Below are 24,498 nucleotides of genomic sequence, written 5' to 3'. Positions count from 1 at the left end.
AATTGTTTAATGATGTGGAACATGGTGTTAATGTTGGTAAAATACTTTAGAAAGTGGGGTCTGGCCAAGTTGGCATAGTTGTTGGCCTATGGATGTGTTCCAAGCAAGACGATTAGCTATTCGGATAATTGGGTAATTATCTCCTTATATTGATTGATGGCGGTCTTTACCTAGACCATGTTAAGGACCAGTTCACGGAGCGACCACCCATGAAAATAGTACAACCACAAGTCAGGTATGTAAAAAGCCTAGCCTAGTAATTCACTATTCTTTTACCATTGTGAAGATCATTTGGTGGTACGGGGATGGAAGGGTGTACCTCGGAAACGTATAAGATTCATCCGTCGGCCAATGGGTACTCAATAAAACAGGAAGACACGTCTTGTGGGTAAAGTGTATAATCTCTACAGAGTGAAAACTAATATATCAGCCATGCTCATAGTCATGAGCGGCATGAACTCCTCACATGATTAGTCGGGTGGTTTTGAATAGTTTGGATGATCTTTGGTTGGTTTGAGTGGATCGCAGTGGTGAAAACTGTGATTCGATCTTAGGTTTTTGGATAGAGGTGGATGGAACCTTAGATGAGGAGCAATATGGTTGGAACCTTGACTCAAGTTTTAAAAGATTTTTTATATAGTAAATATGTTACTTTTACAACTATTTTACTACTAAAAATGGTATTTATGCAAATAAACCCATGGATAAAGTCATTCTTGTTATTGGCCCACATGTCATACTTTTCCACACTTCTTAAACATTGTTGCTCAGTCGAAGAAGATTTTGAAGATTTCACACAGAAGATGGCGTGTTCTAGCGTGTGTTCTCCGTCGATTGCCTATGGAGTCGTCTAGTTGAAGATAAAAGCTACACTTAGTTCTGTTATAATGTCTTTACTTTTTGACCCTCGCTAGTCCCTTTATAAGATCAAAAGTACGTTTAAGTTAATGATACTATTCTATTATTTTACTTATGACATCACTATATATATATATATATATATATATATATATATATATATATATATATATATAGTTTATATTTAATTTGGACTTAAAACCAGATGTGACAATCCCTAGTTATTTTTTTCAGACTTCACTTCCCAAAATGCATAATCAAATCGTAGAAGACTAACAGAAGGCAAAAGAATACTGCAAAAGCATTTTTCAAGACAACCTTATTCCTATGTATAACTTTGTATAGCCAATCAGAGAGCAACTCCAGGTATACATGCACCGTACATGCGACATGCAGGTACATATACATGTGGTAAAAAAACTGCACTTTACAGCCAATCCCAGTATCTATAGAGACGCGGTTTAGAATTAAACTAGTTTCGTTACACACGTTCTACCGTCTAAGACACCAAAATGAACATTAGGTAAATCTCAAAATCGAGCAATATAATCATTTAAAAAATCAAACAATATAATGTTGCTCCAATAAACCAAATCACCAACCCGGTTCATTACCCAAAACTTTGGACAGAAAAAATAATAATATCGCACACATCAGGACCAGAGACAGAAATTACAATGGGAGGGAGGTGTGCTAACTGCTAAGACCAACAGGGGAGAACTATTATACAAAAGCTGACAGACGGATCATCGTCAGATAAGTTCAACTGCAACATTTCGACGCTCCATATTTCGCAACTTGACAAAAATCTAGACACAGGGAAAGAATACCTAGTACAAAAACACCATCTCTTTTGATCCTCCAATCGGTTGACAAAAAAACACTCGTCCCGCCTATCTGCTGGCATCTGTGTATGTACACGCGATCGATGGCAAGACCCTCCAATAAACAAATAATCGGTTCTGTTCTTCTACTTCTATTGTTTGGGGAAAGAATTTGGAGAGCGCTGTCGGTGGTGATTGGTGAAGCTTCTCTGGCTTTCATCTTCAGAGAGCTTAGCTTTGCTCCCTGAACATTCTTTTGCCATTGTTTTCGGCTAGCATGTGCTTGGAGCACAACAGACCACCTGCCTGTGCGCAGAACGGATCAATATATGGCCAGAAGCCACTGATGGGGACTAGAAATGGATTGTTGCCGCATATGGCTTAGCTACTATATCCAAGCAAGAGAACCCCGGTCGTTGTTGGGCGCTTGAGGGCGGCCCCTGGTTGGAGTTGCCGGTCTGTTGGCGTTCAACTCCTGATTTTAACCAAAGATGGTGTTAGATGTGGATAAAGAGCAGTGCTGGCTACCACGAACACGCCAGTATCTTATATAAAGCAGTGTTACCTGCATCCATGTGTCCTCAATATGATGCTCCGGAGAGATCTCAGGTGATGTAATGGCAGGCGGCAAAGGATGAATGAGTTTTGGAACAACCACAAGATCCCTTCCAAGAACTAAGATTGCACCTGCATTGTTTGCTGTGCCTGTTCGCATACGATGTTAACTAAACAACTGGACAATCCAGCTGCAAGAGAAGACCGGAAATGAGTCACATGATAGCATATCCTTACCGCAATAATTTGTTGCTGAGAAAAGAGTGATCAGGTGACCTTGAGCGAAACGCTCAAAGCCATCCATCACACACTCATGTGCTCGCACGATCAACTGAAGGTCATTGTTGTTGCAGAACTCCATAACTCTATCGGGCTGTGGTAACAATGCACATTAATTTCATAAAACCACAGGGACCAACAGGAAGAAAAGAGCTGGAGGAACAGAAAATACTGACCCCAAAGGTAACAAGACCAGGGCCCCGTGCATTTGGTCTGAGTCCTTCTACGCTATCATTCTCAGTTGGATCAGACCTAAAAACAAAATTAAATCAAGACATCAACAAAAGATAAACAAGGATCTTGCAATAATAATAATCTGACAGTAGCTGTTGAAATGCTCACCATAGAAGATCCATCAGAACAACCGAGCCTGCTTCCATGGTAATTGGCCTTTGAAGAGTCTCAATTTGCTCTACATGGTTGATGGACCGACCAATACCACCATGCATACAAATTATTTTCTTTTCTATTAGTGCAGTCAAAGGAAGCCAATTAAATAACCTGTTCATGCGGTGCCAGGTCCAGATTCCATCCCGCTCACCCTTTTATTGGAAAATAACATTTATGTAAACAAAAATAGAATGCAGGCATGTGGAGGAATGCAAGATTGAAGGACAAGCTCATTACCATTCGCTCTATGCACTCTATTCGGAACCCAAACAGAGCATTGATATCTGCGGCCTCATGATTCCCTCGAATTAAATGCACATTATGAGGATATTCAACCTGAATTATACAGTAAGCTTCATGTTATTATTTTCGTTAATAAAATGCCTGGTGAAAAAGCACTGCTTCAATGTATGCTCGCAGCTTAGTAATTATTACCTTCAGTGCAAGGAGAAGAGTGATAGTCTCCAAACTATGCTGACCACGATCCACATAATCTCCCAAGAAGAGATAATCAATGTAACTGCAAAGTTTTTTTATTATTATTAAAAAAAGTACAGATGAACTAAGGTCACCAGCTACAAAAATATTAGGAGAATGTATCATAGGCCCTGTTTGGCATAGCTGAAACTGACTTTTGCTAAAAAGTTGCTTTTCCGAAAAGCTGTTTATGGCTTCTGAGAAAAGCTGTTAGTTTATAGGCTTAATTTTTAGGCTCTCAATATAGCTTTTCAGAAAAGCCACTCTCACCCAATTTATTAGCTTTTAGTTCATTTCATCAGAAGCCAGCTTATTAGCTTTTCAAAAGCCAACATAAGCTCAGCCTATTTGGCATAGCTTATTGCTTCTGAGAAGCAGAAGCTGCTAATAAGCTATGTCAAACAGGGCCATAGTAAATGGAAAGCTTCAACTTAAGATCAAGTTTCCTAGTATCTTTTTATGGATAAGTGTTCAGGGAGTCTTGGCATCAGAAATAATAACAGTCAAATCCAAAACTGAATAAGGGTAATCCAAAATCACAAAAATACTCACGCAATGTCTCCTGCTGTTGAAGGAGCACCATACTCATCAAATAAGCGCATGAGATCACCAAACTGACCATGCAGATCACCAAATATCTTAATGGGAGCTTTAAGCTGTAAGATAGTTGGTTCACTTGAAAATATTCTTTCAGCACTATCACAAAGATCTGCAATCTCATTACAGTCAAGAAAGAACTGCCTTCGCACAGGGGGCTTCCAACCACGAGGTTTCAGAAGAGATGCAATTACCTGGATAATTGAGTCACATAATAGAACTATGTGAGTACTTAGCAAAGTAACAAAGTAATTTTCATCTAAAGACAACCGTCATCATGTGAAGTACTTGATTTTTGGCAAAAGACCATGCAACTTTTGTAATGATAACTCTTTAATTTACAAGTATTTCCAGCCCATGTTGTTTTTGATAGATAACCTAACTTATACATAGTAGAATACCTTTTTGGGCACACTATTAATAGATATTTGTCGATCCAGTAATTTCCTAGCCGCAGTTGCATTCTCAGGGGTGCCATAGATGACCCTTCTTCCTTCGTTTTCAAACTGGTCAATTGAGAGTTGTCTAACCATGCCACCTAAGGCACCTCCGGTTTCTGCTGCTACCACAACCTACAAGACCAAAAGATGCTCAATATGCCATGAAACAACTAGAGCTAGGTTATTCGCAAGACAGCTTCTAAGATAAAAATACATCAACTGCCTAATCAAGAATAGAGTAAAAAATCAAATAGAGAATTAACAGGTCAGCAAAATTAATTGCATTTTAAACTCACGGCTCTATGGTGTAACCGAACCCCAGGAGGTGGTGTCAAACTGTTCGAAAGGGCAGGATCTGGTTTTATGAGGCTTGAATTTTGCTTGCCACTTGGTGTTGCATCTGGAGACTGCTCCCTGTCAGGTGAATGCTCTACCTCCCCATTAAGTTGCCTGGCCTTTACAGCAGCTAAAGTAGCGCTGATTGCCTCAGCCTCTGCAGCTGCTGCTTCAACCAAATAATCGACACCTTTGCTCAATCTCCTGTGCAGAAAAAAGTTTGGAACACCCATTTCAATCATAGAAGTTTCTATTTAACAGACTAATAAAACATGCATAGAAAAACTGTCAGTACAGGTCTGGAAGATAAAAGATCCAAACCTTTGTCCCTGGATAATGGCATTCTCAGGGCTAATATCAGTGTACATGTCCCCATTGACAGGAGGAGCAACTGGAGTTCCAAGAACAACAGATCCATCAGAGGTTGTTTCTATAGCCGTTTGTCCTGATTGTTCATCATTGTACGCATATATATCAGGTTCTCTTTGTATGTTTGTGGACGCAGCAACTGCAGCTGCATGGTTAGCTGTGCTTGTTGTTTCAGCAGCAGCGAGATCTTCAGCAACTAGGAGGTCATCTAGCAGCACACCTGTGGAGCAATTGCATGAAATTTATAACCAACGGACAAAAGAGAATAAACATATGCTATCTAAGACTGAAAGAAATATCAGAAATGAGGTTCCACAAGTTAACAGTTAGCTCTGACGAGTTTCTTTCCACCAGAATAGGAGATAGCAATAGTATAGTACTAATGAAAACTAGGAATGCATTAAACATGAGCCCTGAACTCCTAAAGAGCCTTTTTGTGCACTAACAACCATAGTAAAATTCTAATTATGGTTGTGCTGATCACTTGATATCCTAAATACCTAATCTCTTCCCAACAAGAGAAATCCAAATTTCTCCCTAAAAATGGACTTAGGAGCAAAACAGGACCACAGGGCAATAAAAAGGAGACGTATGATACTTGATGTCAGAAATCAGACAAGCTAAGAGACTGAAGAGTGTTACCTCCTCGTAAACCTCCATAAATAAATATCAAATCACCAACTGCAGCAGCTGCATGCCTGCACCGTAGTGTAAGCTCTACAGAAGCATCACCCCCTGCTGCATCCGCACTGTATCTTCCTGTCATTGGAGTTGTAACTACTGATTTGGTATCGCACCAAACTCCAGAAGCAGTGTCCAACACTGAAAAGGTGACATGGCACAGAAACTAAGAATGTTGATAAACATGGAAACAGAGATATACTCTTACGTACAAGACCAAGTGGTTAATGCTGAAAGTATTGACCATGTTCTGGTATTTTCCACAGACCATGTAAAGGATATTTTGCATTGCACATAAAACAAGTAACAGCATATATATTGTTATTTACTGATCAGTTATAAGTGAAAACCATTGAGCGACAAATGAGCAATTTAGCAACGAGAAACAATACCAGGTTGAGCTTAGTAAAATAAAGTAATTATTTATAGATCACCTTTCTGCTAACAACTTCCAGAGAAACTGAGATCCAAATATTGACTTGCCACAAAAATGGGATAATTTTCTTAAATGATGTCCCGTGAATTGTGCACCAGGAAATTGTGCAAGCCAAACGATAGTAACTTCAAAGTTCTATAAAATGGAACCTGCAACGCTTGAGGAGTCTTCTACCATGCGACCACCTCCAAGAGCCCCTCCTGATACATGAAGCCGTGCATTGACGAAAACCTAAAGCAACAAAAGAAAATAGCATTACAACTAGATCATCTCAAAATTAAACAATTCTGTGAAACTGAGGGGCCAAATAAGTTGAAAACTTACAGCTGCATGTTGGTATCTAGGTGAGGGAGAGACACCAGGGGCAATTGCCCACTCCCAGCGCCCATCTCTATGTTTTGCAAGACCATACGCACTTGATAGGGGCTGGAGATCAGAGCCCCCACACACACACACAAAAAGACAAAAGAATTTCATTATCTGTGACAAGTATGCTTGGAGTAAATTATAAAAGACATTAGACACGGGCCACTGCCACTCCAAAATCTAGTGTATTACAGAAAGATCCATCTAGGTCTTTATTTCAATTCACTAGTAACATGCTAATCAATTGGATCTTGATTCAGTTTCCAGCCCACATGACTAGGATTTTTTGGCCTGGTCTAAAGTTCATTATAGGACATTATTTTGCAAGTGAATTGACTAAAGCATACCCTTATGGATTATGTACACTTGAAGATCATGATGAACCCACTCATCCTATGGCACAAAGATACAGATGTAACAAGACCAAGAGGAAAAAGAGTGCAGTACTGGCAATAACATGCAATGCTTCTTGCTATCATTTATCCAGTTACCAAAAATGCTATATGATCCCTCATATAACTTAAGGTAGCTTCAACTCTTAAAACTGAGATAGGCAAATTTCATACCATATAGACCTAATAGAATAAAATCATAAATTGTCAAATAACCAAATATGCCTAATCGGCAATCCACAAAATTTGCTACAGACTCCAGTAGAAGTTGCACCCACAAATAGCATGAAACTTACCACACTATTGGCATCCCTTCCACCACAAAGCAAAAGAAGACCATCAGAACGGGCACTTGCAGTTGCATACCTGAGCAACATTGCACATACTACAGTTAATGGGAGTATACACAGGGGGGACTACATCTACTTCCAGCAACTTATGGAAAAAGGTGAAATTTGAGTGCACATGTTCCGCTGCAGCAAATAACTCGTTGTGGACTATAGGTAGCAAAAGGTTCCATTTAGTCAGATGTGCAGTACTTGTCAAACAAATAGAGTTGACAAAACATGATCGCCAACTGCTATGTAAGAAGTAAGATACAACAATAATATTGAGCTGATGTGACCAAGATTTTCCATAATTGCCAGACCAAGGGTCCCCCCTGCCACTTATTAAAAAAATAATTGCCAGACCACAAAAAGAGCACTGCAGTAATAAACCAAGCCTAATGGTGCCAGAACAGGATGCTGAATATGATAGTACGAAAAGGAAAAAAATTCATTATTGAGAGCTGTATTAGAAATTATGAAGGCAAGGCAGCGTGAATCAAAAGTTAGCTCATTAATGTATAGAGCAGCAGCATTACAAGGTTTCAAGTCGACATCAGAAGTGTTTCCAACTAATTAATTTAACTAGTATCCAAAAGGCAAATGCTTCGTCATTATTATTTGGATACTTTAAACTTACATGCATGGTTGTGGCCCTTCACCTTCTGGTTCAAGTTTTCTCCATTCATATGGTTTAGCCGCAGTATCAAGGGCCCATACATCTGCCAGGGGCCGCTTTCCTGAAATATTGATGTGTTCTTATCATTAACATCAGTTAGTATAGAACAATCTGCAAGTAGCTACAATCTAGCCTTGGTAGAGACATAAGCAATTTCCTACCATCATTGCCACCAACTGTCAATAAGAATCGCTGCCCAACCAAGGCCATCGCATGTCCGTACCGTGGACCAGGACCGGGTCCTTGAACCACCACTCTATGCGCAAGCCAGAGAATCCTCAGCAGGTAGCAGTGGATGTAAATTCTAAATTCAAATCACAGTAGAATAACAACCACCTGTGCCATCGCGGTCGGTGTGTGAGATCCAGAACATGAAGGTCCTCAGCAGATAAACCTGCAGGGCCTATTCCACCCTGAATAGCAAAACAGCGAGGAAGAGATGATATTTGCTGTTGCATCAGCACTTGGCTGACAACAAAACTGGCACAGCTAATATAAACACCTGAATGACCACCATGGTTCCAACAGCAGTCGCTACATGGGCAGCTCTTGGTGACGGAGGTTCACCAAGCGGAGTAAGCCTGGAAAAAATGTGTTGTGGACCTGTGGTCAAACAGAACTACTAATTGCCACTAAGATGAACAACATGCTACCAAGAAATGGGCATGGGATCTAACAAACTTAGAAGGGAAAAAAACTAAGACATAGCATCCAAGCAGCACATCGCAGGGAATTAAGACATTTTCTAGAAGACTGTACCTGCTCCACTTATTTGATAACAAGTCGTAACAATGGACATCAGCGGTCGCACCAGCAAGACCTGTGATCAAGAACATCGATAAGGAAATGATTGTTATGTAAAAAATTGTCGACTTTTGCATCTGAAGGAGATAAAAATCTATTTGAACACTGGCTAAGGTCCTCCAACATTTCCAATATGGTTTTGAGCAATTCATTACAGCAAGTTAATAACTGCTTACAGCTTACTCTAGGGTGTCCAATAGAACTCCATACAGTCCGACTACATCACAAGTTCATATAAACATTCCAGTATGAAGGCATTGAACATTTCTGTTAACACATGATCATAATTCTAGGGCAACAAGCTGACAACAAAGATGGGCATTCAAAAGAACCGTAAAGACCTGCTTATTCTCAAGGCAAGAATTCACCACAACGTAACTGCACCAAAAGTACTAGAGTATAATTATTCAACATAACTTAAGTTTGACCCTCAACCCATATAGAGGCACCACACGTGACCTCCAAGCAACAGCCTGCACACATGAGTTACAAATGATATAGCGCCTTGACTTCCCACTAGTAATTACTATCCAAACCTGGCAGTACTTTAAATTACTGTCGGTATTCGATTTCAACCTAATCCCGCCTAAACTAGCAAGCAAGACCACCCAACAGCCAATACACTGAACTCCACCTCTGAATGAGATGCCGAAACACTAAAGCCACAATTTCTCTAGTTTCTACGCGGAACAAAAAATTCTATCCCAATTTCAGTTTGGCTCCAAAGCAAGATTAACTACGAAATGATTCCGTACTTATCCAATCTTCTTCAAAATTTGGCTCTCATCGACACCAGCTACAAAGCAGCACCCTACACCATCCACCAAACCATCTCAAACAAGAGCAACTCAGGTTGAAAAGGGCTTACGTATCCCGGCACTCCCAGCAGACGAGGGCGGCGTGGCGGAGTTGCCCTCGAGCGCGGTGGCACCGCCGAAGAGTATCAACCGCGTGCCCACGTACCCCGGCGAGCCCTCCTCCCCGACGGCCGGCACCGCCGTGAGCGTGTGCCCGCACCGGCATCCGGGCCCGTCCTCCGTCTTGTCCATCGCCGCGTTCACCACCGTGTAACCCGGCGCCGGTCTTGGCACCGCTCCCGGGGACGCGCCCGCGGCCGTGGGCGTCCCAGGCGCCGACGGGGACGCCGAGGGGGTCTCACTCCCGGACCCTGACCCGCTGCCGGACCGCGCCGCCGCGGCGTCCGAGTCGGAGTCCGACTCCGTCGCCATGCGCGCGTCCACGTCCATCGCTGCCCGCCCGCCCGCCCGACCCGCCTCCTCCTGCGCCTAGGGTTTGGCGAGCTGAACACGGGATCCCCCACGCGCGCGCACGGGCTCAACCTCAAACAGCCGCCGCCCTAGGAGACGGTGGAGCTAGCGGCGGCAGCGAGGCCGCCATCCCCTGAGCTAACCCTACTAAGCTTCACCGCTCGCCAGCGGCGTGGTGGCGCTTCGCGACGAGCCGAGTTCGGGCCAAGGCTATGGGATCGCGAGAAGGGGAGGTAAGCGGAGAGGCCCCTGGGAGATTCGAGAATTGCGAGTGGCGGTGAGGATGAGGTGGTGGGAGGGGTGGGAACGGGAATACAAGCGGAGCTCGGGGAGTGAAGTAGGAAAGCTCGGGGAAAGATGACAAGTGGAGGACGGACAGGGGGAGAGGGAATTTTTGCGGGGTTGGTTTTGTCTGGTGGCTTTTCAATTTGGCCCTCGGCTTTTATCTTATTCCGTAGCAGTTTTTATTTACGAAGAGCTTGAGTTAGTTATATATAGTTTGTCTAAAAACTATGGTTAATAAATTTTTAGTTAAAAGTATAGCAAAGTTAATAAAAAATTGAATGTATAACTTGTGGATCAGAGGACTAATAAAATGTGATGAGTTAACTAAACAGTTGCTTAAAAATCTAGCGTGACAATGTTACAATATTACACTCGAACCAAATATACCTATAGTGTGTGTAAATGTTAATCTAGTTTTTAGAATGTGATCTGTTTTTAGCCCTGAATGCTATTTCTTTTATTTATTGGGTTTTATGCCAACTCTATTTCGCGAATTTATACGAGACGAATGTCAACACGGTCATTTCCCCCATCCATCACAGTGCTACTGTTCCATTGCTCCGGAATGCAATTATACTAGGAGTATTATCTCAAGAGCATGACTGCAGCAAATTAGATTTTATCCACTCATGTTAAAAAAATTCAAAACCCTACCTAAGATCTCTCAGCATGCAAGTCCTCAAACAAAATCGTTCGACCAGACCCTAAAACAACTTGGGGCCCGCACATTTGCAGCTATCTTGAAGAGGTGCTCTGTAACGAGACTTGTTACTTGCAAGCGAATAAGGTTGTGGACATGTGAATACGTGGAATAGTTGCAAAGGTCACATGCATTTAGGGCTTAAACAGAGCCTGAGGCTTGTGAGCCAACTCAAGTTCGACTTAAATCACCTCGGTGGTTAAATGAGCCGAGCTCGAGTTATCTTTTCAGCTTGGTGGTCAAATAAGTCGAGCCTAAACTAACTCACGAGTGGCTCGGTGACCTGTCCAGTACAGCACAAACTTAAGACTTCATCAATCCTCACTGATTCCTTAGTGAATCTAGCCCAGCTCAAGGTTTAGGGTTCCCCACTTCCTCCTCACCCCGTCTGCCCGTCAGCCACCGCCCAGAGCCCCAGATGGCCCGATAGAGACACACTTGGTTAAGCTGACGCTATGGATGGTAATGAGCACATTTGACCCACATGTCCACAGGGTAAAAACCTTAACATGTGTAGTTTGAGATGTATTCTTTACCTATGGGCCTGGGTGCAGGTTTGATGTTAAATCCAACGGGTATAGAGAGATAAATATGAAATAGTCTTACTCGTTCCTGCTATGCCCGTATACTCACTCCACGCATTTGATATGTGAGCCCAATTCATTTTTAGTATATAAACTAGCAAGCTATCCCTTAGGATTTTCTCGTTCAATCTTCTCTACCCCAACCGCCACACACGACAGGTTATCCCTAATTCCCTACTCCAGTCCTAGTCACCACACCAATACTCCCCAATCGCCAGTCGCCCATCTGCCACTCCATCCCCAACGCCACGTCCACCCTACGGCCCAGCTTTGTGCGACCGTGCACAGTACGGCCAGCTTCACCGACCAAGCCCTCAACTACCCAGCCACCCTGCTCCGGGCCTCATCCACCCTTGACATGGCTGATCGTGGGCCCTTGTTCGCCCCTAACTCCTTCAATGCCTTGGTCCGCATCGGCCTCTAGAACTGGTATGCCCTAGTCGAGTCAAGGAGATGTACCATATTCAGATTCTCTGTGTGTATTACTTCCGAAAATCTTGATGACTACTTCCTAATCTGATGATGGTTTTTGCATACAATATAATGAACTGCATGTAATATCTGCATATGCCTTATTTACCTCACGATATTTATAAAACCCTACTGTATCGGATATAGGACATGTGTACAATGGTGATATGTCTTTAAGATATACCGTATTGTAAATCCTTATTTATTGAATTATCAAATCCTCAATATCGGGGAATATTATATTTTAATCCAATTCCCGAAAGGGAAGACGCCATCGCGTCGAGCCTCCTCGTTGTCGGAACCACGCCGACCTCGGGAAAAATCTAAAAATAGGCGATAGATGTAACTGTATTTGATAAAATAGACAACATATTGGTGCATTTGTAAATCTAGCACATGTATTCAGCACCTCAAACACTGAAAAATAGATTCTGATACTTGAGGTACTGAAAACTCCTGTATTTGGCATCTAAGGTGTTGAATACGGCACAATTCACCGTATTCAGCACCTCAGGTGCCGAAAACTCTCTATATTCAGCTGTTGTGTTTCACTATAAAATGTGAGCACGCTGTCGTATTTCGCTATAAGGAGCTGTAGCGTGATCAGAGAGCAGACGAGCAGTGCGAGCAAGGGAGGAGAGGAGAGGAGAAGCAGCAGCGCGTTAAAGGAAGAAGCAGCGCGAGGTGAGGAGTAGCAGCAGCGCGAGGAGAGGAGAATTAGCCCGAGACGAGGAGGAGCAGTAGCGCGAGTTACAGTAAGTACTTAAATTTTGTATTTAATTAATACTTGCAACAATAATAGTAATTAGAGTAAGTAGATTGTTTAATCTGTTCAATTACATTTGTATAATTATTTGCTTAGTTTGATTATTTGCTTAATTAGTGTAATAGTAATTAGTGTGAATTTGTATAATAGTAATTAGCGTGAATTTGTATAATAGTAATTGTTTTCTTAGTTAGATTAAATAGATTGTATAATAGTAATTAGCGTGAATTTGATTAGTTAGTGTAATTAGATTATTTAATTAGTTTAATAACATGATGGCCTAGTGATGGCACTTTGTGCTAGTGGTGACGTGGGATGGTGGCCTAGTGCATGTGTGCTCTCTATAGGTTAGTGGCGGATCCAGGGATTTCAGGGAGCCTGGGCTGGATACAGGCGGTGCCCGTGCAGGCTAGGCTTTGTCCAAAATTTGATCGGTCGAAGTCACGAATTTCTTTATAGCCTATATAGAGATATAGAGGTGGATCGAGGCGGAGCCCGGGCGGGTGCCCAGGGTCGTCGGGCCCTGGGTCCGCCACTGCTATAGGTGGAAGTATGGTGTCAGTGCAATGAGAGGAAAGAGAGAGAAAAGAAAGAAAAAAGGTAAAAGATAAAAAATAATTTTCAAGAAGATTCAAAAAACTTAGGTTGGACAAAAATATTTGATAAAAATCACAATACACCAAAATATTATCAAATTGACTTTTTAATTAATAGTGGCGTGCGTCTGTCTAATTAGTATTTTAATTCAATCTATTAAAATAGTGGTGCGCACAAGAACTCCTGCCCTTAGTTAAAGAAAAGAAGTAGCTATGAAGTCAAATAGAGCAATGTTTTCAATGTCTTCTACTCACCATAGATTAGTCCATTTCTCTCTCCAGCTCACTCAGCATAAAGAAATCTATGAATAAGTTAATAGTGTATTGTTAAATATGAGCAGTAAAATTTTGCTAAAAATTATAGGCATAGTAGTAGTCACTGTAAAAAGGAGATGGTCAGCCGAAATAAGAGTGGCATGCTGATGATTCTAACTTCTGTAAGTGTAAATGTGGTGTAAACAAAGTTAGCAAAACTAGCTTTCAAAATAGTTTTGAAGTCAATTTATAATGAGATTAAATATTTGGTCAATAGAACTTTCATGTTAATTTAATTAATATTTTAATTCAATATTAAATATTTCATTTGAATTCAATATTGATAATTTAATTAGCATTATGAATTACTTAAATATTTAGCATGTTAAGTATAGTAATATTTAATTTGCATTGTTAATTTATTTATTATTTACTAAGAGGCGTAATTAGTTGTGTATCGTATATACATCTAAGTAGTTATTTTATTAGATGTACTTTGTTTACCAGATACGATATGACTTTTCATATTTATTACGGAGAACGTCCCGCAGTTTTGCACGAAAAGCTCGTAACAATTCAAAACTGCCTGAGTTGCGCAATGTCCGGATGTTCCGCATATGTCCGGAGGTTTCGGAGAATTCTCCGGAGGTTTCGCACTTTCGGCAACTTTTCAAATTGGTTTGAGTCCTAATTTTATTCTATCTCGCATGTTTGCATTTTTAACATATTTTGCGCATCTTATGGCATGTATTGTTGTATTTCATCCATATTTATGGCATTGCACGCATTATTCTTTTTAGAGAACGTCGAACCGACGATTCGGAGGCACCCCACCTTTGTGAGCCAGCGCATCAAGGCAAGCATCTAACATATTGCACCATGTCAGTTGAATTGAATGAAGTCTAAATATTGATAAATTATGCTTATGTATATATTTGCATGTATAGGGAGTCGATGTCGGGAACAAATGGGTAGAACCTACGCCAATTGCATTCTTCTACCTTGATGGCTTGTTCATCCATGTTCCATGTAGCTTTGAGATGATGTTATATCTAGGTACAAGTTCGACTTATATGCTTAGCCATGCTTAGGTCTTTCGGTAGAAGTCGAACGACAGCGTTTTTCGTTGTTCGCGAGCATAGGATATACTTTTGTCGCACAAATACATGGTTGAGGTTGTTATGGTTGGTTGAGTGGTGAGTATGAGACGAGATGTGGGCGGTGTTAGGGTGTCATCTGCCCTCAAGAAAAGTCTGAGGGTAGTTCAGGAAGGGAACCCGGACACCGTAGGCTGCTTGCATCGTTTAAGGCCGATCGTCGGGGTAGTTGGCTTTAGCACTTACCTTACTCACCACATGCCGATCTAATGGTAAGGCGAGCCGAATACCTTCGCAGCGGTGGCTTTGTGGGCGTGAATATCGACGGTGTGAGCGGACGAGCTTGTAAGCGGTACTAGTTTGCTCCAAAAGTAGTTCTAGTATCGTCGAGCCGAGCGATGCATGCCCCACACGGTTGGGGCTGGTTGGGAAAGGTTGTCACGGGTACCCTGTTGTGTGCACTTTAGCGGGTGGCACAAGCCGTATAGTCCTCGTGTCGTGTGGATCCAGGAGTATCCCCCGCAGGGTGTATAAACAGTTTGAACTGCCGCGCTCTCGGTCATGAGTATGCTATTGTTTCATTTGCACCCGGTCGTAGAGTTCTCGTGGTTGGTTCGGTTATATGGTTCGGATATGTGGTTTGTGGTTCGAATATGTGGGAGGTGGTCGAGATGGCATTTGTTATACATTGATACTATTGTGGTTACAGTTTCATATGATCAATTGGTAGTTACAGGGTAATTTCATATATGTTGGTTAAGTTAGTTGCTCACACATATGTCTAGGTTGCTGTCGGAGGGTGAACTCTAAAGCAGGGATCCGGAGGGACCCCTTTTGAGATTCATCCGGGGGAATGATTCTGAATCTGTTTCGCGGGTGAAATAAATGTGCGTAAATGCAATGGCAGGTGGAATAGAATGATCGGGTGCCGAATACAGCAAATGCACTGGAGGGATTTTTAGACAGGTTCGGACCGCACTGAGCGTAATACCCTACTCTTGGTGTGTATGCTATGAATGCTCTGGGAATGTCTCTCAGAGATATTGCTGGTTACAAGAATATTTGTCTATCCTAGAGTTTCGGGCTCCTTGTTCTTCGGTGATCTCCGCTTCTGTGCTTGTACTGGACCTGTCTTCTTCCTCGGCTTCCTCCTTGTCCGAGAGACCTTTAACTTCTGTTACCTGTCTTCTCCGGGGAGCCCGCCCCGCCTTAAATACTCACCGGCGGTAGCGAGTCCGAGGCACCATAAATAGAAAGCAACTATTATGGGCTGCTGCACGAAGTGACGAGGAGGGTTGAATACACGCCCCCGTCCGGTCTTATTCATCATGATGTCGTTCTGCAACGGGCGCCGCGGAGAGGGCCCACCGGGCAGCCACTAAACGGCCCGGCGTGCCCGTTCGGTCTTGTACGCCTGACACAGCAGGGTGGCAGGCGGGGCGCCTTGGGCCTTGCGATGCTATCCCGAGGCGCGCCGGATGCCGCGGGATGGGACCCGTGCATTAAATGTCCCCACACCTCCCTGTCAGGCTGTGGCAGGGACTGACACCGAGTGTGGTAGGAGCAGTTGGAAGTGATAGGCCACGCACCCTCTTAAATGCAGTATCAGGCCTTTCACTGGTTGACACCTCACCGCTGGACCTCTGTGGGGGCCACTGGCGAAGAACTTCTGAGGCCGTCGGGGAACCGAGTGCTCGGTGGTCACTATTCACAGCCCCGAGCACTCTCTCCCGGATATACCCTTTCTTGGTACTCGGGGAACCGAGTGCTCGGGGGCCACTGCTCACGGCCCCGAGCACTCTCTCCCGGAACTAACTTCCTTGGGTCCTCGGGGTACTCGGGTGCTCGGGGGTCACTATTCGCAGCCCCGAGCACACCCTTCCCGGTACTCGGCTTTTCTGGTCGTCGGGGGACTTGGGTGCTCGGGGGCCACTATTCACGGCCCCGAGCACTCTCTTCCCGGCACTTGGTCTTCTCGGATCATCGGGGAACTCGGGTACTCGGGGACCACTGTTCATGGCCCCGAGCACCCTCTCCCGAGACTTAATCTTCTCGTACCTCGCGGAGATGATCCTCGCGGGAGGGCGCCACGTGGCAAACTGCTGATCTGGCCTCGAGACACGGGGACCCCTGGTTCCTGTGTCACCAACAGTTGCTTACCACTTTAATTAACTTAACTGCATGTTTATATTCTTGCTAACAACTCAATGCATAATCCTTAGAGTCGGGATATTATATACCCATATTGTGTAAGTCTTGCGAGTACCTTCGTACTCAGGGTGCTGCCCTTAAGTTGATGCAGGTTCATAGATCGGCGAGGAGGGGACGGTGTTTGGCTACTTCGTGCCCGTTGATGCAAGTGGTGGGCAAGAGTAGTGCATCCTACTCTGAGTGGTCGTACTTTTGTGATGGAGCCTAAGGACATATGGCTCTCTCCCCCTTTTGTTGTATAGCTTTTAGTCTTCCGCTACTTAGTTCTTTTGCTGGTTAGGAGTTGAGCAGGTTTTAGTCTCTTCCTAACTCTCTTTTACTGTAAATTGTGATAACTTGTTGCATGCTTAAGAACTTGCAATATAATATTAATTACTCGCTCTTTCTTAAGCTTTGTTGTGATGTACATGTTGGAAAGACATGTGTTCCGATCTTGGGCACAAAACACATGCCGGGACTACTGGGATGATATTCTGCTTAATTATCGAGGTTGTGATTATGAATAATGATCCTCCTGGTGATTAATTAGAATATTATTTGGACGGTTTCTCACAGCTAGGTTGCTTGTGTTTCTCTCTTTTATGAGGAACCTACATGGTTTATTAGATATATGCTCTTTTTATGGTATTTCCTTACATGTGATATTCTTTGTGCATCATGAGTCCAATCTATATGATAAATTCTCCATTGTTGTCCATGATAAGCGCATCTCTCTCACAAGTATTCAACACTTGCATGCACACATTTAAGGGGAGTATATCCTGTAGGTCATGATTTTGAGACTAATATGTGTTGCAAGTTGTATCTTTTGTAGTCTCATGAAATAATCTACAAGTTTTCAGAGGTATGCAATGCTTAAAGGTTTCAATTGGTATCATTATCAATTTTTATGTTTATTTAATCTATCTCCATGCATAATATAACTTAAATTCCCTATCATGTTGTCTAGTTGTGCATATGGCTCTTTCTTATCATATGTATACACACATATAGGGAAGTTTAAATAATATTATGTGAGTTTCATGAATTGTGATCCCTATGCTTTATTTCCAATTAGTACCATATTTTTGAATTGTATTCCATCAAGTGATATTATTACAAGTGATATCCTTTCTATTAGTATCATTTTATTATGTCATGATTTATGAATCTCTCTTCCATGTGCTCTAATGTCTTCCCTTGAGTTCAATGTTTTTAGTCCTTTTGGAGATTATTGACAAAGGGGAAAAAATTTGATGACCAAAGCAAAAAGCAAGATACAAGATGTCTAGGAATACCAAAGTTGATAAAAGAGAGAAGAAGATACAAGAAGCAACATAAGACACCTAGATTTACAAAGGGAAAGAAGCTCATGCATGAGTCGATCAAGAGAGATAGTGACAATGGAGAAAGAGGGAGCCACAATAATAGAGGTACTAAATAGTAATAATATGTATCCAAGCATTGTGGTATGGTCATGTATTCTTTACAAATGGTATTATTTACTATTTACCACTTGTTTTGGTTGTGTTGTCATCAATCACAGAAAGGAGAGATTGTAACGAACATGTCCTTAGGAATATTGTAGTGGAACATCTTTAGGGTATGTATGTAATTTTAGTTATTAAAGATAACATAGTCAATAGGACTAACATGTTTGTCAAGTATATGCTTTAGTATGGCTCATGGCTGCAACAAAAGAGAAGTCACTGAAATCAGAACAAAGAGGGGAATGAACTGGACTTGTTCCATGAATTTTGATGTGGTCAAATGGGATGGATTTCTATATATTCTTGTAGAGCTCTTCACAAGCTTTCTATAGATTCTAAGATCATAAAAATCAGAGTTCGTAACGAAAGTTATGCCTAAAATACATAACGTTGTTCTGCTGAAATTTGCCTGACCGGATAATCTGGTGCTCACATCAAAATTAGTTTGGTATTACACTGAATAATTTGGTGAGAACAATAAAAAATAGTTCGGTGTTCACAGAAAGTTTGGAGCAGTGTCGTTGGGGCAACAACTAATTGGCAGGTTTGAGGTCATAAATACCCCTCCACTCAGTCATTTGAAGGTGTGGCACGCTGCTGGAGTTCAACGAACCTCATAGACAATTGAGAAGACATTCAAGCCACTAAAGTGTTTAAAGTGATCATCGGAGACAATTAAATATAAGATTAGAGAGTGATTAGTGCTTATAATCTTAGAGAGAGTTGTAGCTAAGTACTGCAACTTTGATAGGGGATCAAGGAGTGATCCTAACTTATACTAGGAGATACGCCAACATCTTAGAGTCTTGGTAACTCGTCGGCAAGCTTGTTGACCCTCTGATTTGGTGTGGAGCGATAACAAGACACGTGTACAGGGATGCGGAGACTCTTGCCTTAGTGGCTCAAGCTCTTAAGTGATCATGGCAACAAGTGACCGGTAGATAGGCTAGTGGTGAGACTTTGTCTTCATGGCTTGGTGGCTCATCGTACTTGAGACCTTATCTTAGTGACTTGGTAGCTCAAGAGCCGTGACCACAAGAGATTTGACGACCAGGAGCATATCCTTTGTGGTGCTCCAACGTGGACTAGGGGTGGCATTCATACCATCGATACCACGAGATAAAAATCCCTTATATCGAGTTTGTCTCTCTACCTTATTTACGTTTCTGTATTTATATACTTGCAATTTACCACGAGATAGTAATCCTCTTAAGTGGCAGAGTAAATACACTAAGATAAACTTAGAGCACATTTAGATAGAAATTGAGATAGGTTTATCTTGTGAAGTTTTGGAGGCAATTTGGTTTAGGTTTCTAAGTGTACTAATTCACCCCCCTCTCAAGATGTCACTATTTCTCACATCTACCACCGTTCAGTCCATGCTCACCGCATGCGAATGAGGCTACAGTTTTACAGCACTATGAGGTGTACTTGTACGTCCTGTTGGGAGGCATTATGTTCTGTAACACAGCAGATGATTATGCCGTCCCCCCATATTGTATGGTTATTGAGTCAGCTCGTATCACATCCTTATGAGCTGATATCTTACAGTCGGAGATTTGTTGTGCTTGATACCACATACAGAGAATTATGTGATGCAACCTAGCGATCAAAGAAGAGGAGATCATATACAGATTACCTACACCTCTTACAGTTATGGAGCTGGGAGTAGCTCCTAGTTTGTCGGCCTTGGGTGCTGAAGAGCTACTATCTAGTCCCCATTACTGATGGTATTGTAGATAATATAAATATTAACTTCATTTCGTTCCCTTCCCGATTCTCTTCCCCGTTCTCATTTCCTTTATTTTCTCTCATCTCCAACAGCTTCCCTTCGAGGGGAGTCACGAAGGGAAAGGAGAGAAAATCGTGTCCTAAAAGAAATGACCTTGAGAATCCCTTCGTGATGGGAACCGTGAAAGGAAACCGTTGGAGCGCTGAAGGGAACGAAAATACCTTCACGACGGAAATCTGGGCCCTAAAGGGAAGCCCTTGGCCATGGCCTAAGGCCTATGATGAGGTATCGGTGGATGCATGCCAGGTTAAGATGGAGCCAGCAACAAGACTATGATAGTTACTCCCGGGTGATCAGTGATTTAGACATCCTTAGCGCCGATCTCATGGAGTGGGATCCATGGCGTATGACACGAGTGGTCGAAATTGCGATTGGAGGGCTCATCGTATCATATTGTTGGTGTGACTCAGACTTATGGATGATCAAATGCTTCTTGTTGTATATGAACAACGTGGAAGTATATTCTCTTGAGCGTGTACAGAGGCAACTCGGGTACTGACAGGTGGTGCCAGTACCTCTCCCACGAGATGCCAGTCGGGCGCACGAGTAAGTATGTTATTGCAGGTAGCATTAGTACCTTTGGTGATCTATGTTAATAAATTATAACTATTTTGTTCATGTAAAGGAGGAGCGCACAGTGGGCGGAGGCATGCTGGATTGGGCATCCGTGAATGCTGAGCACCTACATAGGTGGACGGAGTCAGCCGCGGTGGATGTCATCATTCCTGCTAGACAATACGATGACACCACATACTGGGAGTACCTTTCATGGTACCATCCGCACACGCGTGCCACCTTACTCAGCGGACTTATAGAGCCAGGCCCCAGACCCTTCCCTGAGGATCATGCCGTCTTCTTCATGTTGTGGTAATCGTTGTGGTACTTATATAACAATTTTTATTGGTTAAACCTCTGTATTACTGACATGACCTTCATCTTATACAGACTGAAGAGACGTACGGGATGTATACATAGGCGGAGCAAGCTTGTGGGGAAGCAAGTGGACCATCAACGCAGAGGGATCGGAACCCTCTCCGGTACTACATGAGAACGAGAGGGTGCTGCTTCATGTCCGCTATATGTGGTCTAGGTAGTTGTGTCTCGCATTCGAGGGGTATAACCTACTAGCCATGGACTCATACTGTGCTTGACGAACCCGTTTGGGCATAGTCGTAAGAGGCACCTTTTACTCCGGAGCACCGCGAGGAGTGCATGCAGGCTCTTGCACCCGAGCAGTGTACACTGGGTTCATAGGCCCCGTAGTAGACACAACCTCCTCAAGCTACGCTGACACCTCCGCCTACAGCATCGACTCATCACGAAGACGTCGTTGACTGCACACAACAGACACCTAACTGGAGTGGCACACATGATTTTAACTGGGCTGCTGCAATGTAGGCCGCCAGCTTCATCGAGCTCCTTAGTGCATAGTACCCACAATATCCTAATGCACCTGGGGTTCACAGTGGCACTAGTAGGGTGAGCCTTTTGCACACTGAACTCCATCAGAGCACATTTTAGGGGCGTCCACACTGCCACATGAGGATCCTTTTTTATTGTACATGAAGAACAGAGTTAGCGGGGCGGGATACATGTTCGATGGGGGTCCCACAGGGCAGGACGTTGATGATGACGAGCAATGTAACACGAGGCAAGGGCCAGCATAGGCCGCTAGGATGAGGGCCACACACCCACCAAACGCGTACACTCCTGGAGATTGCGTGCGACATCATCGTCGTTGAGTCATTAGTGCAGTTGTTCGGTGCACTTGTACTTGTTAACGACACATGTATTATTGACTTTATTATCGTAGTCATTCCTACTACGTATTATTTACTATATTATTAATTTAATTATTTTTAGTTTATGTAATGTTTGTCAAATAATTCTGACACACAATTTATGTAATATTTTTCAAATAATTATGATATTTAATATTTGTTTAATGTTTCTTAAATAATCAGGGATTCATGCTTTGGTACAGAGCTATAACGTTGTAGTGAATGGTCAATAAATAATCAGGGATTCATGCTTTGGTACAGGTTTTCCATTGACACCTACAACGATCCATATAGCACTTAATGCCTCATTACAGGTTATGCGTGAAAGGAATGATGATCCCTTCAAGGAGAGTAACCTAATCCAAGCCGTGGCTAAATTACATGTAAGACCCTTTTGTTCTACGTTAACTGCTCCGCTCCAACATATAACCACTGAGGACCTTAGGGCTCTCTTGCACGAGCAGCGTCAAACGTATCTCAGGATGTGCGAACTGGAGGACATTAATAACCCTAAAAATGATGGTGGATTTGCTGGTACCCATCCTTACAACTTCTTATTACCACCTCGGAGATGACAATCATATTACTCTGATAGCATTAATTGACACAACTGGCATTCTTTTGCTAATTTGTGTCGCCATTTTCCTCCGGCATCTTGATATAATCTAAGTATTCAACATCTATGCACCACGAACTATGCACATGACAGGCATGACTATTTATTTTGTTTATAAACTATTTGTCTAATCAATGTGATGGTAAGTTTATTATATTAATGTACTATTCAAGCATAATTCTTTTCAACATATGAAAGATATCACAAGCACCTCGTGAACTAACATTAATTGCAACTCTAAAATCAATAATACAATTGTATGAACCATTCAACCACGGGTTGTGCTTGCTTTAGGATGAATGCTTAAAGTAGGTTTCGACTTTGAATTAAGATCAAAGGGATATATGTTACTTCTACACCCACTCAAAATCAACAGCTTTCACAGGGAATGCTTTCGTAGGATTCTATACCTCTATGCAGAGGCAACATTAATTCATTGTTGAACTTTTGCAAAATGACACGACCACACCAAGCAACAGCTTTCACAGGGAATCTCTGCTAAGTGTCAATGCTATAACTTTTTCAGCTTTCACAGGGAATCCTATACTCCAACCCCCAGCCAAGTCCATGCACTCAGTCCATGCACCAGCCCCAGCCAACATAAATAACCTCACCCTCATCCATAGATAGACCACTCATTCCTCATCTCTCTCAACTGCAATGTCTTACTTAGCTCCACTAAGCCCACCCAAAAAATATTATGGGATTTTCATCCCACAAGGGGTCGAATCGCTGATGTGCTTTTGTAGCGATCCTTATATCCTTCGCGAGTCTCAGGACATCCCCTATACCTATGGCATACGCTTCTTCATATATGCCAACTACCAGTACGACAAGTTTCGACATAGACTGTACGAGTACCCACCGGTATAGCGACGTATATCACTAATGTGGCACTTTTTGTACGATTTCATACATTGCATTACTAATCTACCCTCTTGTTTCATTTATGCAGTCTCTTCCATCTATCTATGACTTCACAGAATGACTGGATATGGAGCAAAATACACACCAAAAGCGGTGAGTCGACATGAGCATACGGTGGAGGAGGGAAGTGTACGAACGCTATGAGTACGAGCAACAATAGGAGGAACTACAACTCAAGCGTTAGGAGGAGAAACGTATTAGGAAGACAGTCAAGGAGCGCGCCGCCGTTGAGACACGTGAAGCAGAGAGAGAAAAGAAGCGGGAGAGGGCCCGTCGTGCTAAAGGGGAGGGCCACGATGCCCTGCAAAATGTCAAATATCCTAAATGCACTCAATAGAGAGGATATATTGTAACTCGGTCTATTTTCATTCCCTAAGATATATTTGTTTTAGCAGCGGCACGCTATTAAGTTAGTCTTTAGGTGTACCGTATGATCCATTCGCGCAACGACGAAAAACCTCATATCACATGTAATGTTTATCAGTGTACGTAACGTCTACACCGGGTTATATGATAATCGTACTTCACAACTTTTATTATTCAACAAATTAGATTTTGTATCCTCTCGATGTTATTTCACTAAAAAGTTACCTACACAAATATATTAAATAAACAATAAAATATTGACAAAATTACGTTGCAACAAATTTACACATACTCACTCATTCAGTTCCTTTCTTTCTTTATTCTTTTGTGCCTTGATAAAACTAAATTGTGCTACAAAATCAATCCACTCATATTTTATAGCGAAACACGGCAGCACGTGGGTTAAAAAAAGCGATAAAAGTGAAACGACGCGACCGTCACACCAAAAGCACTGACTTGACGCGATGTGAGCGGGGCCGGCGTGAGGTGGCAAATACAGGAGTTT

The 24,498-nt window shown here is 42.5% G+C and overlaps 1 protein-coding gene across 2 annotated transcripts; it reads right to left on the bottom strand.

Moving 5' to 3' along the window:
• Nucleotides 1-1,443: 1,443 nt before the first annotated feature.
• LOC133904670 (serine/threonine-protein phosphatase BSL2 homolog) lies at nucleotides 1,444-10,371 on the bottom strand. 2 transcript variants are annotated; one of them, XM_062346135.1, is made up of 21 exons: nucleotides 9,678-10,371; nucleotides 8,765-8,825; nucleotides 8,508-8,586; nucleotides 8,342-8,418; nucleotides 8,167-8,261; nucleotides 7,967-8,066; nucleotides 7,297-7,366; nucleotides 6,567-6,668; nucleotides 6,392-6,473; nucleotides 5,768-5,947; nucleotides 5,078-5,345; nucleotides 4,717-4,957; nucleotides 4,382-4,552; nucleotides 3,936-4,174; nucleotides 3,342-3,426; nucleotides 3,144-3,242; nucleotides 2,859-3,058; nucleotides 2,693-2,768; nucleotides 2,475-2,610; nucleotides 2,248-2,387; nucleotides 1,444-2,157 (listed from the first exon to the last, which is right to left on the bottom strand). In XM_062346135.1, exons 1-21 carry the CDS (start codon nucleotides 10,054-10,056, stop codon nucleotides 2,071-2,073), a joined length of 2,967 nt encoding a protein of 988 aa, XP_062202119.1. In that variant the 5' UTR covers nucleotides 10,057-10,371; the 3' UTR covers nucleotides 1,444-2,070. The 2 variants fall into 2 exon arrangements, with proteins under 2 accessions (XP_062202119.1, XP_062202118.1); XM_062346134.1 differs by having other exon boundaries at nucleotides 4,717-4,960; nucleotides 9,678-10,370.
• Between the last annotated feature and the right edge of the window lie 14,127 nt (nucleotides 10,372-24,498).

This window comes from Phragmites australis, chromosome 22 (assembly GCF_958298935.1).
Source record: "Phragmites australis chromosome 22, lpPhrAust1.1, whole genome shotgun sequence".
NCBI classification, from domain to species: Eukaryota; Viridiplantae; Streptophyta; class Magnoliopsida; order Poales; family Poaceae; genus Phragmites; species Phragmites australis.
This window is presented reverse-complemented; position numbering and strand designations above follow the sequence as displayed.